This window comes from Barbus barbus, assembly GCF_936440315.1.
Source record: "Barbus barbus genome assembly, chromosome: 1".
In the NCBI taxonomy this organism is placed as follows: domain Eukaryota; kingdom Metazoa; phylum Chordata; class Actinopteri; order Cypriniformes; family Cyprinidae; genus Barbus; species Barbus barbus.
Window position 1 is genome coordinate 23,523,223 of NC_136729.1, and position 16,257 is coordinate 23,539,479.

Below are 16,257 nucleotides of genomic sequence, written 5' to 3' on the forward strand. Positions count from 1 at the left end.
TTCGTCAATACACATGTAAATGAAGTACTTAGTTTAGCGATCTTACACTGAGCATAAACTTTACCGTGGATTTGCTTCACATTAAAAAAAACAAAAAAAAAAACTTGGTACTATTTTTTTTTTTTTTGACTAAACGGACGACTACAACTAGTGAAAAGGGCCACACATATGTTGTTTAAACAATCGGTGAATGTATCCACAAAACTTCACATTAGGATTCTACAAAACCGTTTTAATTCAGAGAAATTATTTAGGCAATATTATAAAACCTCTATAAAAATAGAAAAGGCATAATAGTTAAGTAATATACACTATCTGGATAATGTTTTCTTCTCAGTTTCCATAAAAACGACCTTACCTCACGACCCTGCAAGACTCAGATTGGCATTAACATTTGATTACGATTTGAACACTTATTTACTGCCATGAGCAACTGAAGCAAGTTGCATGGAGTAACTTATAAATACAAACTAGAATAGTATTGCAGGACGAGTCTCCATACACCAGGGTACAAGAGACCACCTGCAAACACAGAGATAAAATACTTATTGAGCACTTGCCATAAAAGTTAGGAAATTTCAGTTCAAATTATTCTGACAATCAAGTGGCAATTGTAAACTTCCTTCTTTCTTTTCTTGGCAGTATCGTCTCTCACTCTTCTCCAGAATGCAAATATTGCTAAAAGCATCAACGCCAACCTCCTGAATTGAGGCGTAGGATAATGTATCAAATGACCATCAAAATAAAAATATTGTAGATTGTGTCTTTGCTCAAAAAATCTATACAAATGCCATTTTAAAACCATATGTGCTACCATGTGGGTCAAAAAAGGTTTGTTTTAGTTTGAGGCTTTAAGAAAGGATTCATGAACTGAAATGAAGCACTCCATCACTTATTTCATGCATATTCTTTAGAAATGTTCACGTACCAGGTGAGTAGAATAATGGGCGAGAAGTTTTGGTCTGACAGAATGGTGAGAATGTCCTGAGAGTAAGTGTAGCATCTCCTGCAAACTACCAATACTGAATGATTAACCACCATCTATGAACCAACATGGGATATAATACCCTTGCTTAGTGTTTGTCTTTTTAGAATGTAAAAATATGAATGTGAAAAAAAAAAAAACAGAAAGCATCAACATTACGGTTTTTAGCTGAGCCCTCCAACAGAATACATAAAACAGACTTTGAAGCAATGTTACATCACCCTCATTGTGAAAAGACAGATACATTAAAAATAAATAAATAAATTAGTGAAATAAATACATTAATTAAATAAAAAGGCATCCATGAAAACGGAGTCTAGTGGAGTGCAGCCTGACCTTCCAGATGCTCAAAACAATATTCAGGAGACTGACTGATTATCTTTTGCACTGATGCAGCAAGCCTCCTTCATTTTCTAGAAAGGCAGCATTGTAGGAGGCATCAGCATTACACTGTCCGAATGTACTACAAGAGTCTAGTGTAAACACAGGAGAACATCTACAGGGGCCAGACCGTGGTGATCAACAGTCTAAGGGACTGAAAGCAGTCACACAGGCTGGCTTTCATTGTGCAACATCCTTTGACGCAAGATTTATACACAGCAAACTTGTAATATGGCACAAAAAAAAAAAAAATTAATAAATAAATAAAGACTCAAGGGAAAATAAAAGATCAACAAAACAATTAGATATATAAATGTGGAAAACAAAAGAAGCACTCTTTACTCCTTGGAACAAATTCTTAACAATTTGCACGTTGTCTTTGTTTTGAAGGTTAAGAGAGAAGATATGTAGGAAAGGCCAGAGAAGTAAAAGGATTAGGAAAGGCGGGTGTTAAGGGTGGGTGGGGTCATTCTAACTTTCCAACATCACACTCCACTTACCAGAAAAACATTTTCAAACCAAGTCCATTTGAGAGTAAAATCACTCAGTATGGCTTGCTGTCATTTTTGGATCGTTTAAGTTGCACCTTCAGCCGCTTCATTCCAATCTGAAAACCGTTCATTGACTGAATGGCCGCCTGGGACGAAACTGGATTGTCGTAACTAACAAAGCCTGAAACAAAAGAGCCAGACTCTAGTTACCCACTGCACAGAACACAAATCTAAAGCTTGCTTCTGATTTCAGAATTCTAAAATCAACACAAAACAAGCACAATGTTTCTGGAGCGGGGCTCAACTCACCAAAACACTTGCTAAGGTTGGTCTGTTTGTCAATAAAGACCTTGGCAGAGATAACATTGCCGAAAGGCATAAACATCTGCAGCAAATCCTGATCACCAAACTCTTGTGGCAGATGGTAGATGAACAAGTTTGCTCCTTCGGGGCCTTTAGAAAGACAGAGAGAAACAGGCAGAAACAAAAGATAACTTTTGACTCATAAAGCCTAGAGTGACCTTTTTATTTTCAATGAAGCTTCAACACTTATTCTCCTTGCCTTGTTAAAAGAACATTCTGTGTTAAATACCATTTAAGCATGCTGTTGATCAAAACAGAAAATAATAAAGACAACCCCTAAGTTGACAAAACTCTAGTAGGTAAAACTATCATACTGGAGAGTTTTTTTTTTTTGTTTTTTTTTTAAAGCATTTGAACTGAATTTATTAAAACGGTGCTGTCAAACCATTAATCGCATCCAAAAGTGTGTTTACATAATGTGTGTGTACTGTGTATATTATTATTATGTATATGTAAACACACACATGGTATATATTTTGAAAATAGTTACATTCTTTAAATTGTTATATTCATATAATTTATTTTACATATGAATATATTTAATATATAAACATAACATACACAACAAATATACACAGTACACACTCATGTTACGTAAACAAAAACTTATTTTGGACGCGATTAATCGTGATTAATCATTTGACAGCACTAAATTAAAAACATTTTTATTGGCTGATTTGCAAAGTTGGACAATTTTATAGGTTAATGAAGGTCTGGTTAAGCATTACCGGCATAATTACTGTGGGCAAGTTTTGCTACAGACTTGAAATCATGGCTACGACTGTATATACATATACACCTTGCTGAAAAGTAGGTGACATCTGGAAAGAGGGCTTTCAGGACGAAGACCAACATCACAATTTTATTTATTTTTTCGACAGTCAAAACAAATAAAATATTTCTGTTTTCTTAATGTACACTACCATTAAAAAATTTGGTGATACTTTTTCCCCCCTGAACTTTTATTCAAAGATTAATCAGCAATTCATCAAATGTGACAGTAAAGACATTTATAATGTATTTTGTAATTTTATAATTTAAAAAAATTAGCTTTAGAGCTTTTTTATTCAACAAAGAATAATTAAGAAAACATATCCTGGTTTCCATAAAAATAGAAACCCTTTGTCTTCAACACTGATAATCGGAAATGGTAACAGAAAGTAGCAGCTTAGAAGCATCTTCCAGCAGGCTTGAAGTTGTATTTATCACAGAATGCTCAATGAATACATTGGCAAAGAGATGCTGTATGGATCTCCATTTACTTTTAAACAAAGCAAAATGTAGAAAATGGGCATTGTGGACAGTGATAATTATCTCTTACCCGCGCTCTGATTGGGACTTGCTGTTGCAGCGTATTTAAAACAAGAATGAATCCTTAAGATGGTGATCACAAGAGCCACTACACACACACACACTGAAAAGCATCATGGGCCAACACATGCCCTAAGATCTGACCCTGCTAGCATAAACTAGCAGTTTTATCTTACACAGAGGCTGGCAATCTCCCAACCTGAAAAGCTGCTCAAAGCTCATCGGATCTTTCATGTATGTGCTCACCTTCCTTCTGGCTGCCAGCGGCACTAACGTTCTGCTGGGACAGTAAACTCTGACTGTAGAGGCTGGGCAGAGCAGCAGCGGCATATTGCTGGATCCCAGAATAGGCTGCCTGAGTCAGAGCCTCCATAGCACTGCCCGAGCCGTTCGAGAGACCTCCGCTGCCCAGACCACCATTCAGAGCAGCCATGCCTGTGCACACAGAAACACAGCTCAGCATTCAGACACACACGGGGGAGGACACATAAAACTACTGATAGATACAGAGAAACCGCATTCAGAGACGGAGACAGAGCAGAAACACAAACGAGGCAAAGAAAGTTAAAAACAAAAGGAATGACACATAGATCCCATTTAACATCCATTTGAGGCACTTCAAACATGAGTGGTCAGTGCTTAACATTGATGTGAATGGGGTCCAAAACGTACATTTAGAGGTACTTTACAGTACCAGTATGATGTGATCATATGTATTTTAATGCAAAGGATTAAAAAAAAAAAAAGATTTAAAGTATTTAAATGCAACCGTGTTCTGACTCATGTTTATTTTTTTGGTAACGTGTCTCAGCTGACCACTTGTGTTCATATCACCTGAGATGGATTTCAATAACAGGTGTAAACCAGTGTTAATTCTGACTGCAAATTTTGATTTAGTTTTAGTCAGTCTTTTGACTAAAATGCCATTTCATTTTAATCATCTGAATTGTTTTAGTCTACTAAATCTACAGTACATTTAGTCGGCAAACCACAGACATCGCATTCGGACGGGATTAGTTTTCTCAGAGGATCACGGAGTTTGCTGAAAAACAGTAGGTAATTTGCTCTGGAATTATTACAGAGGTTGTCTGAGAAAAACACAGACGTGGCAGATTCAGACGGGATTAAAATCACCAAGTACGCCTGTGAAACACACATTTCTCTAATGACCCCCTGTAAAACTAGTCCCGTCCAAATAGGGCTATTGATAGTTTTCAGTCACGTGACCGGCTCAAAGACTTGGAGGGCAAAACATCCATAGTAGGCCTACTGCTGCACAAGCGTGTCAATTTTTCATCTGTCTCCCAGCCGCAAATATTTAGGCCCCGTCCACACGAAGACGGGTTTCTCTGTATACGCATACATTTTTTACCGTATAGGCTCTTCATCCACACGAAACCAGCGTTTTCGAAGAGTGAAACCGATCATGTTTTGAAACCGGGTCCCAAGGGTGGATAAATTTGAAAACGCCGTTTTCATGTTTTCATGTGGACGGCGAATCCATATATTTTCTGAAACGATGACGTCATCAGCCCACGTCTCGCCCCTAATCAGACACCGCTGCGTCACATAACAGCGACAACAACAACAACGTCAGACTACGTGCCTGTGTTCGTGCTGCAGAACCTACTGAGCTCATTAGTTTTATTAAAGCAAAATCTTCTGCTTTGTGTGTTAGTTTGTATTCAGCGCACAAGGTTTACGCACATGGTCCAAGTCTTCTTCTGTTTTTTTGTGTATCTCCGTGGCAGAATTACAGCGCCACATATTGGTCTGGCATGTGTACTACATCGTTTTCAGTCGGTTTCAGTGATTCCATGTGGACGCAGATATTTCCTGAGACGAATTGTTTTTAAGAGCGAGGCAAAAAAAAAAAGATTGGATACGGAGAAACCCGTCTTCGTGTGGACGTAGCCTTAGATTAGGGCTGCCACTAACGACTATTTTTATTTCGATTAATCTATCGACTAATTTATATATTAATTTAAATAACATGCATTTTGTATGATCTCTCTTATTTTGTTAAAATTATTCACATTTTCACAGATTCTGCAAGGGGTTCCCAAACTTTCGCATGCTACTGTATATCATGCAGCCTTGGAAAATAGTCTAATAATGTGTTTTATGGATTCTCGTCCGTGAAATGCACCACTTCCGGTATTTATTTTGCTGGTTAGTCGACGCGAGCAAAATGAAGTCGACGGTTTTTAAAAATCGACTAGTCGACTAAAATCGACGAATCGCGACAGCCCTAATTTAGATCGCCTCTCAAAAGAATAAAATAAAAGGTATTTCTGAACAAAATGCAAGTTTTGGCCATTTGAAATCCATATTAAGCACCCGCAGCAATATTTAAATCATAAACAGTGTGACAAAACGTTGTAAAAACACTTAAAGTGCTTTAATAGATTTAAAATAGTAATATGTAAAAGATCAAATTCAGTAATCTCTATTTTAACGATGCATAGTTTACACAGGCAAGCAGATGAGGTCAGAACATGAACGCAATCCGCTTAACGGTTCAGTGTTTTCCTTCTAATGGTTTTCTATGGGAAGCCATTTAAGGTGAAACTTTGCACACTGCGTTTATATTCTGACTTCATCTTCTTGCCTGTACAAAATATACATCATCAATAAGGTGTCCACATTATTACTTGATGCAATCTGTGTAAAAATAGCTGGCAGTCAGTGGAGCAAAGCTGTGTTTTGCCCACCAGGTGGGCGTTTCCTATAAGGGTGTGACATCACGTGAAAACTATCAATACCAATTCAGGGTTGCTGCAGGATTTTTAAGCTCAAATTTAAGACTTTTTAAGACCTGCACGAATAAAATTAATACCATATGAGCGGGGTAGGGCAATGTCTATGGTAAACTATTAAACTGTAAAATGACTGTAAAAAAGCATGATTTTCAGTTCAGATACAAGTTCAAGAAACTTTTTATTTTTTTAAATGATACACTTCACATTTCAGCCTTTAAACCATTTAAGAAAACAGAGGAGTCAAAAGTATTATTATATTTAAACAAACAATTATCAATAAATTATAATATTAAATAAACATTTTACTGTTTAGATTTATATAATGAATTATCTTAATCCACCAGTTCACATTTACAACTCTGCGTGTTTGCAGGGTAAAATCATGGGTCGATTTTCACATTGGTCTGAACAAAAAAAAACAACCCAATGTTCCTGCAATACCAGAGGCTGCAGTTCTAGGACCCCTATTTTTTGGGACAGCGCCATCTCCTCCAACAGAGGAGACCTGATTCAAACATCTTTCCATCTTATTTTTAATGTAAGAGTTAACGTGAACCGTTTGAGGGGGAGTCAGCAATCTCCATTTAGCCTTTTTAGCGGTGCAAAACCGTTCATTGTGATGCTGGGGATGTTGTAAATTAGTATTTGTATTCAAATTATTTGGCATTTATTAAAGTACTAATAATCACACCAATTTGTACCGCAAGTTTTTTACCATTTACTGCACTTTAAGTGGGTTACACATCAGATGTGAAGTGCTGTCTCGCACAGACACAAGTCTTTCTTTCCAAGAAAACTGAATTTAAAACCAGAATATCCACAAGTTTCCTACGTCCCATGAGGCATTGCGTCAAAAGTGGGCGCGACTTCCGGTTCGAAGTAAACAAGCAGGAGTTGACACTCATTCATTCATTAGTTGACCGTCATTCAAGATTTAGTGATCCAAACTTAATGATGTGGGAACACAACCTCAACGAAATTAAAAGGGGTGATATAACAGTACCTTTACCATCCGCGGTAGATGGTTGGGAGGATGACGTGAAGAAGTGGCCTCGTATCACGTATGGTAACATTTTTAGCTATTTTGTAGAGTCAGTAGCCTGTGATGGTAAGGCGATGAGCAATCTGAAAAGCTCAGAGGCATATCAATATCTACACAGTGATAAAGTCGGTCGAGTGTTGTTTAAGGACGTCGGAAACGACCTTGCGTATCTAAAAGCTGACATTGAGCTGAGCCAGAGCCTGCACGTAACACATCATAAGGCTTGGGTGCTAGTTTCAGTGACAGGTGAAGTACAGACAGCGGGTTGTTCATGTATTGCAGGGCCAGGACGCTCTTGTAGTCATGCAGCAGCACTTTTGTGGAAGGTCAGTAAAGTTAGGACAATTAAGGGCACAAAATGTATTATTGTATTGTGTATTATTGTATATTTTTAATTAATTAATAAATGTACTAAACTGAAATGTTTACTGTGTGTCATTCATGTTCTGTATATGGTGCTTCACAGTAGCCTTGACTTAAAATATTTATTTTAATATTGTTGGATAATAAAATTGAATCAAATTTAGTTTTAGGCTTATGTTCAAAACACTCACGTTTAAGCCACTGAATTAGTTTAGTGCGGTTATATGTACAACCACGAACAGCACATGTTGTCCCTGAGCTCCGTAACAACATCTCTCATTAACGTTTGCGACTTTAAATAGCAGAAAAATGTACTCGAAAAATACCTAACCTCTTCGCTATCTAACACAAAATACCGTCGATTTACTACTTCCGCCACCTAACCGGAAGTTTCTCCCACGTTCTATTTTACAGTAGCGCCCCCCGGAAACAGGTGGATATAGAATATATTGAAATAAATTAGGTTAAATATTTCAAGAGGGTTACCAACGGGTATGTTTAGAGTTAGGAGTTGGTTAGGACAATAATTAAGTGTATACAATTAAACAACTACATAATTCCTTAAAAATAATAATATACATAATTGAATAACAGGTGCTATAAAATGGTATGAGCCACTAATATTTGGTCATTTAGCAGATGCTTTTATCCAAAGAAACTTACAAATCATCAAAATCAACAAAAGAGCAACGATATGCAAGTGCTATAACAAGTCTCAGTTAGCTTAATGCAGTACACATAGCAAGGGTTTTTTAAAATTATATAATAGATAAAAAGAAAACAATACAAAAAGATTAGAAAAGCTAGTGTTAGTTTTTTTTTTTTTTAAAGCAAGCAAGCATTAAATGGATAGAGTCTAAAAGGGACAAGTTTTTTTTTGTTTGTTTGTTTTTAACGAATGGAATTAGAATAGAGAGTGCTAGAGTTAGAGGGTCAAGTAAAGATGGAAGAGATGTGTTTTTAGCCGATTCTTGAAGATGGCTAAGGACTCAGCTGCTCGGAATGAGTTGACTTTGAAATGTGCAATATTTATTTATAGCTTTTGGAAGTTTAACAGTTACATTAAGCTGCATCGGGATTTTGGTCTGTACCCAAATTTAAGACCTCTTGAAATCATAATTAAGACTTTCTTGTACAATTTAAGGACCCGCGGGAACCCTGCAATTTTAACTGCATTAACACACAACATGCCTTTATATTAAAATGAAATAAAATCACTTCTCATAAAGAACAAGAACATGGTCTTCTTTTCAATTAAATACCAATGGTTTACATAGGCTAATAATGCATTCTTTATAACAAATTGTTAACCATATTTTTCATTCTTTCAAGCAGACATGTTTATTTTTATAAATAAATTTAGATTCATCTTTATTAGGGCTACTAAAATGATTCAGTCAAGAGCAGTGAGTGATTTTCTGCCTTTCTTTTGTTGCTTGATCAACAAATGACAGACAATAGCTGCTAAATTAGGCTGCTGTCCCTTTAAACCTGAATGCACGGATGCAATGTACTGATACACATCCAATATTCTCCCTACTGTTTATGTTCACTTAAGACATATTCCACTGTGTTTATGTGAATACTTGTCAAAATGGAACATCACATTGAAATTCAACATCATTTTGCATGTAATTCTCTGTTCATGTGATACGAAAGAGTACTTGTGTGCTGTGTGAGATGCTTTCTCTGTGTGTATGCTTCAGTGTGCAAGCTCCGAAAAAAGGACCGAATCAAGTTCTCTTTTGCATCATCAAATTTATCCATATGTCTGCTCTTCTCTTACGCCCAGATATTGACATTTTTGAACATTTTATGAGATGTGTATGTTAGCTTACAGTCATGGCCAAAAATATCGGCACCCTTGCAATTCTGTCAGAAAATGCAACATTTCTATCAGAAAATTGTTCCAATTGCAAATGTTTTGATATTCACGTGCTTATTGTTTTTGTTTGCACTGCAACAACAAAAAAACAGAAGAAAAGTCAAACATGATAAAATTTCACAGCTCAAAAATGGACTAGACAAAATTGGCACCTTGTCAAAATTGTAAGAAATTATTGCTTTTCAAGCATGTGATGCCCCTGTAATTTGTATTTAAACGCACCTGTGGGAAGTAACAGGTGTGGGCAATATAGTAATCACACTTGCAACCAGTTAAAATGGAGAAAAGTTGACTCAACCTTTGTGTTGTGTGTCACACTGAGCATGGAGAAAAGAAAGAAGTGCAAAGAGTTGTCTGTGGATTTGAGAGAAAAAACTGTGGAAACATGGACAATCTCAAGGCTATAAATCCATCTCCAGAGATCTTAATGTTCCTGTGTCCACTGTGCACAATATCAAGAGGTTTACAGCCCATGGCACTGTAGCTAACCTCCCTGGACGTGGACAGAAGCGCAAAATTAATGAAAAATTAAAAGAACCCCGATTAACTTCCAAACAAATTCAAGCTGATCTGCAGACACAGGGTATAACAGTGTCAGCTCGCACTATCCGTCGTCAACAGAATGAAAAGGGACGCTATGGTAGGAGACCCAGGAGGACACCACTGCTGACACAAAGGCATAAAAAAACAAGACTGAGTATGACAAAACCACAATCCTTCTGGGAGAACGTACTGTGGACAGATGAGACAAAAGTAGAGCTTTTTGGTAAAGAACATCATGGCACTGTTTACAGAAAAAGAAATTAGGCCTTCAAAGAAAAGAACACAGTACCTACAGTCAAACATGGTGGAGGTTCAAAGATGTTTTGGGGTTGCTTTGCTGCTTCTGGCACTGGATGCCTTGACTGTGTCAACGGTACCATGAAATCTGATGATTACCAAAGAATTTTGGGGTGCAACCTAGTGGCCAGTGTCAGAAAACTGCGTCTCCACCAGAGGTCATGGGTCTTCCAGCAAGACAATGACCCGAAACACACTTCAAAAAGCACTCAGAAGTGGTTACAAAGCGCTGGAGAGTTCTGAAATGGCCAGCAATGAGTCCAGATCTGAATCCCATAGAACACCTGTGGAGAGATCTCAAAGCAGCAGTTCAAAACCGAATGACCTGGAGCAGTTTGCAAAAGAAGAGTGGTCCAAAATTCCAGTAGAGAGGTGTAAGAAACTCATTCGTGGTTACAGGAAGTAATTGATTTCAGTTATTTTTTCCAAAGGGGGTGCTACCAAATATTAAGTTAAGGGTGCCAATAATTTTGTCCAGTGCATTTTTTGGGTTCTGTGTGGAATTGTGTTAGATTTGACTTTTCTTCTGTTTTTTTTATGTTGTTCCAATGCAAAAAAAAAAAAAACACATGAGTACCAAAACATTTGCAACTGCAACAATTTTCTGAGAATTGCAAGGGTGCCGATATTTTTGGCCATGACTGTATGTCCCACCTAGGCTATGATACAGTTAGACTGTACACATCAAACCTCCTAACCACAAGACAGATTCCTTCTGAATGAATCTCTTCCCAAATAGTCCCTCCCTAACATTTTCATCTCGTTTTATTTGATGAAAAAAAAATGACGATGAAAATGTGTCAACGAAATTAACACTGGTGTAAACAGGATCTTTAGAAACCATCTGACCTCATACAAATTACAAAAAAAAGCTTTCTTTTTCTTACTTGCTAGGGAGCTCATGTTGAGACCTGCTCCAGCACCCGCAGCAAGAGACTGAAGAGCACCTAAAGACGCCATGGGGTTCATAGAAGAACTAGTACTGGAGGTGGGCGAGGAACCCGCTGTGCAGAGGAGAGAAAACAAGAACCAGCTTTTACACATTACTAAGCCTTTAGACATCTTGCCAAGTCCAATTTAACTCTCTCATTTGCACAGACAGAGACAGAAGAAACGGCATACAGCTATGTCAGTGATCAAATCACAAAAGACAGCTTTTTGAAGCAACTGATGGGAAGTATCAAGACGTACGTCGTACGTAGAATGATGCATGAGCAGCAAGAGATGTTAAAAAAAAAAAAAGCATTACACAGTTTAGGTTTGGTGAAATTGGCAACATTTTACAATGAGGTTCAATTTGTTAAAGGATTAGTTCACTTCCAGAATAAAAAAAATTTCCTTTTCCCGTTGAAGCTAAATTGAAACGGCAATTTGGACCTTCAACTTGTTGGGTCCCATTGAAATCCACTATATGGAGAAAAATCCTGGAAAGTTTTCCCCCAAAAACCTTCATTTCTTTTCGACTGAAGAAAGACATGAACGTCTTTGATGACATGGGGGGGGGGTGAACTAATTATTCTGGTGAACTAATCCTTTAACATTAACTGTCAAACTAACATTGAACAATACTTATATCATTTATTAATCTTGGCTACTATTTCTGCATATGCTAATACATCTTTAATATCAAACAAACTAACATTAGTTCAAGTGTTATGAATGAACATTAACCTAGATTAATAAAAACTACACTACGTAACTTTTGGCCTTTTTGGCACTGATGACTTGGTGTTCCTGCTTCCTAGTGCAAATGGCACTATCAACCCCAAAAAAACCCACAAGATACATTTTTGGGAAAAATGCTTTTTCTTAGGAGGAATTTTAGTCTCAAGAATGTTTAATGAATCTGGCCCTTGACATTCTTCCTTTCTTACTCACTCATTATTTTAATAATGAATGTCAAATTTTTAATTTGGGGAAAAAAAATGCATGGTGCAGCCTCAATAAATTGCATTTAATGAAGAAAGAAAAGTAGTTGTTAAGTTGTTAAACTAAAGCCAACGTACTGAACTTGTAACATTTGTTACTGACCAAAAACCTTACAAAAAGCAATTTATTTCACAGACTGATAAGAAGCAAAGTTAAGGACAGGAGGAGATTAAAAAGCGGGACCAACCCTTGTAGGCGTCCCAGGCAGATTGAGCAGGCTGTCCGGAGGGCGTACCTGAGCTGGTGAGGACGCTGAGAGGGGAGCTGGAGGTGGTCAGAGCACTGCTACCTGTGGGGGTGGCCTGCGTAGCACTTGCTGCTGCCGCCAATGCAGCCAGATTCTGCATGGCATTCAGACCTGCCGCAGATAGCAGACCACCCACATCAAAACTGCATCATTAATCGCCAACATTCACAAGCACAACCTCCTTTCATTGCCCTAAAACTAACAGGCAGTCTTCAACTGATTTTATAAGCATACAATATAACAGGTTTACAAGTGGCTAACTAACAGCTGCCATCCTCTCTAACAGGTCTGAGTGGAGCAGAGCACATCAGACTCTCACCTGACATTGGATGGAGATTGTTGAGCGCATTTCCAGAGGACGCAGACTGTTGTAGAAGCTGCAAATAAAGCTAGACATTACATCAAAACAGAGAACAGAGAGAGTCAGGACTGCATCCAGGACTGTGATGGAGAGGAGAGGAGAGGAGAGGAGAGGAGAGGAGAGGAGAGGAGAGGAGAGGAGAGGAGAGGAGAGGAGAGGAGAGGAGAGGAGAGGAGAGGAGAGGAGAGAGGAGGATAAATCAGGCAACAAGGCAAAAAAAAGACAAGCAGTAGCACATGTGGAGACGGAGACAGAACGAAGAGGAGCGAAATGTGGACATTCAAGGGATATATAAAAATTAGAAGGGGACTGATAAGAATTAGAAGGGAGAAAGATGAAGATAGAAATCGTTTTCACAGCACACCCATGGAGCAGCACTAACACATTCAATCAGGGCTACACATCTATGCTGTCCCACATGAGGAAAACCAGTAAATACTACCCGAGTTTTAAGAGTAGCCAATCAAAACAATCAAATCAAGATTGAATTTGGGAAGACAAATTAAATGCAGCTAAATAATGGCCAAACACAGACCTGTAGCCCATGTGCTCAAACACAGCAGAAAAACACAGCAACATTTTAAAGGCGAATTAGACTCAGATTAAAAGACTCTATTGGAATCTAAATAATACGCAAATAATAGCGCATTTCAGTCTGAATAAAAAAAATTACATATATATTTTAGATGGAGCTAGGGGTGTCACAATATAGTTGCACTAAAGACAACAGTGATATTTAAAAAAAATAAAAATAAAATGCTGATATCATGTTAATACTACACTTCTTCATAATCTTTCAACCAGTCATAAAACAGAAAAAAGATGAAGTCACGTAGCTACTGATGCAGCACAAATCATGATGGAGGCGATTAGAGGAGAAAGTATACAGTTAAGGCCATTGCACACTGAGTCCGAATTTTTCGTCCGAAATTTTCGCACGTTGAAAAATAAATACGACCTCACGTTTTGTCAATCACGTTTGCACACTGCCTCCGAAATTTTCGTCCGTCAAAAAATTTTTTGGATCGGGTTCGATTTTTTGCGTTTTTCGCATCCATATAAAGCATTTTGAGATGCTTTGAGAAGGTGTTTTGACAATTCAGAGCCACCGTACAAGCGAAAGCCAAAATCCAAAATAGTGTCAGACAAATTAATACACCCTCGTCTTGCAGCACAGAGCACTTTATGACAAACAAATTGCGGAATACAAAGATACAGAAAATAAAGAACTGCTGTAGCCTATTTTTTTTATGCCTGGCGCGCACCTTTCCGATGCAGCAGTTTGTTGTGTGTGTCTGTGGGCGTATCCATACCTCAGACAGTCTCTGTCAGGATCAATTGGTTCACGGAAATTGGTGGTCTTCTTTTTAATATGTGGATTCAGTATCGCTAGCAAAGTATCAAACTGAGGCACTGACATCCTGAAATAAACTTTGAATCTCTCGGGATAATCCTGCAGCTCTTTGATAAGGAGGTGGAACTCTCCTTCCTCTCTGTGCAATATAAGGATTGGATGGACCAAATATTTCCTTTTTCTTTTTTTAAAAAGAGAGAGGACAACAAAATCATCCTCACTGCTTGAAGACATTTTGTATAGTTTTGCGATTTTTTTCGCAACGGATTAAATTAAAACGCATCGGACTCAGTATGCAAGGTCTCTGTGCGTGACGAATTTTTAAGATTGCGAATGCGAAAGAACGCATGCGAAACTTTCGGACTCAGTGTGCAGAGACCTTTACGGTTAAAAACTCCTCACCTCCATACACTAAAGTTTTAAATAAGATTAATTGGCCAAAAGAGAGAAAATGCAAATAACGCTTATGAATTTGACTGAAAGCACTATTTTTTATTTAAAAATTACTACAGATATCACAATAATGTTACTGTGAATTCTTTTAGCCATGAAAATCATGTGAAATTCTAATCTCGTGACAGTCCTAGATGGAGCAAACACCAGCCCTCGTGTACTAAACACAAATACTTTCATTCTGCAAGTGCTTTACGCGGTTTATGTAGTGGAGTTTGCATGTTTTAAACAGTCCTCAATATTGGCATGGTTTCTACTTGCATAGATCTCAGATGCAACAGGATCTGTCCTGTGTACTCACTGCAAGATACTGTGGCCCTAGTGAGTTCAGTCCTGTAAGATTTCCCCACATGGAGGCAGCATTGAGCTGTTGCATCTGTTGCTGCAGCTGTTGGGCCATACGTTTCTGTTCTTTATCCTTCTGCGTGTCTGCAAACTTTACCACAATGGGAGAAGAACAGCCCTACAGGACACATGCAAACAGAAGTTAAAATGCAGCATAGAATTTAAAAAAAAAAAAAAAAAAAAAAAAAAATGTAAGCAGCCAAGAAACTATCAATAAACAGCAAGTTTTCCCCAAAATGTATAATCTTGTAGCAGTGCCTCAGTCTTTCGAAATACACTAACATTCATAAAGTATATTTTTTGCTTTAAAATAAATACTTTTTGATCAATTTAATGCATCCTAATGGAATAAGCAACATTTATAAATAAAGCTTTGTTTCATGCTGCTTTTAAAAAAAAATTGCATTACCGTTCCCAAAATTAAACATACATACATACACATACACATATACATACACACAGGTCCTTTTCAAAAAATTAGCATATTGTGATAAAGTTCATTATTTTCTGTAATGTACTGATATACATTAGACTTTCATATATTGTAGATTAATTACAACACAACTGAAGTAGTTCAAGCCTTTTATTGTTTTAATATTGATGATTTTGGCATACAGCTCATGAAAACCCAAAATTCCTATCTCAAAAAATTAGCATATCATGAAAAGGTTCTCTAAACGAGCTATTAACCTAATCATCTGAATCAACTAATTAACTCTAAACACCTGCAAAAGATTCCTGAGGCTTTTAAAAACTCCCAGCCTGGTTCATTACTCAAAACCGCAATCATGGGTAAGACTGCCGACCTGACTGCTGTCCAGAAGGCCATCATTGACACCCTCAAGCAAGAGGGTAAGACACAGAAAGAAATTTCTGAACGAATAGGCTGTTCCCAGAGTGCTGTATCAAGGCACCTCAGTGGGAAGTCTGTGGGAAGGAAAAAGTGTGGCAGAAAACGCAGCACAACGAGAAGAGGTGACCGGACCCTGAGGAAGATTGTGGAGAAGGACCGATTCCAGACCTTGGGGGACCTGCGGAAGCAGTGGACTGAGTCTGGAGTAGAAACATCCAGAGCCACCGTGTACAGGCGTGTGCAGGAAATGGGCTACAGGTGCCGCATTCCCCAGGTCAAGCCACTTTTGAAC

At 37.8% G+C, this 16,257-nt stretch overlaps 1 protein-coding gene across 13 annotated transcripts in view; it reads right to left on the bottom strand.

The window, feature by feature from the left end:
- Positions 1-16,257, bottom strand: part of LOC306870677 (CUGBP Elav-like family member 1) — a 44,078-nt gene that overhangs the window by 3,024 nt on the left and 24,797 nt on the right. For 2 of the 13 annotated variants that reach the window (XM_079418089.1, XM_079418084.1), the window contains 7 exons: positions 15,069-15,230; positions 12,919-12,976; positions 12,588-12,710; positions 11,311-11,427; positions 3,778-3,966; positions 2,167-2,310; positions 1,867-2,038 (listed from right to left, as the gene is read on the bottom strand). In XM_079418089.1, the coding sequence (XP_079274215.1) occupies positions 1,911-2,038; positions 2,167-2,310; positions 3,778-3,966; positions 11,311-11,427; positions 12,588-12,710; positions 12,919-12,976; positions 15,069-15,230 (921 nt within the window). In that variant the 3' untranslated portion in view covers positions 1,867-1,910. Of the gene's footprint in view, positions 1-127; positions 2,039-2,166; positions 2,311-3,777; positions 3,967-11,310; positions 11,428-12,539; positions 12,711-12,918; positions 12,989-15,068; positions 15,231-16,257 lie in introns of those variants that run through there. The other 11 variants (XM_079418086.1, XM_079418081.1, XM_079418085.1 and 8 more) reach the window with 8 other exon arrangements.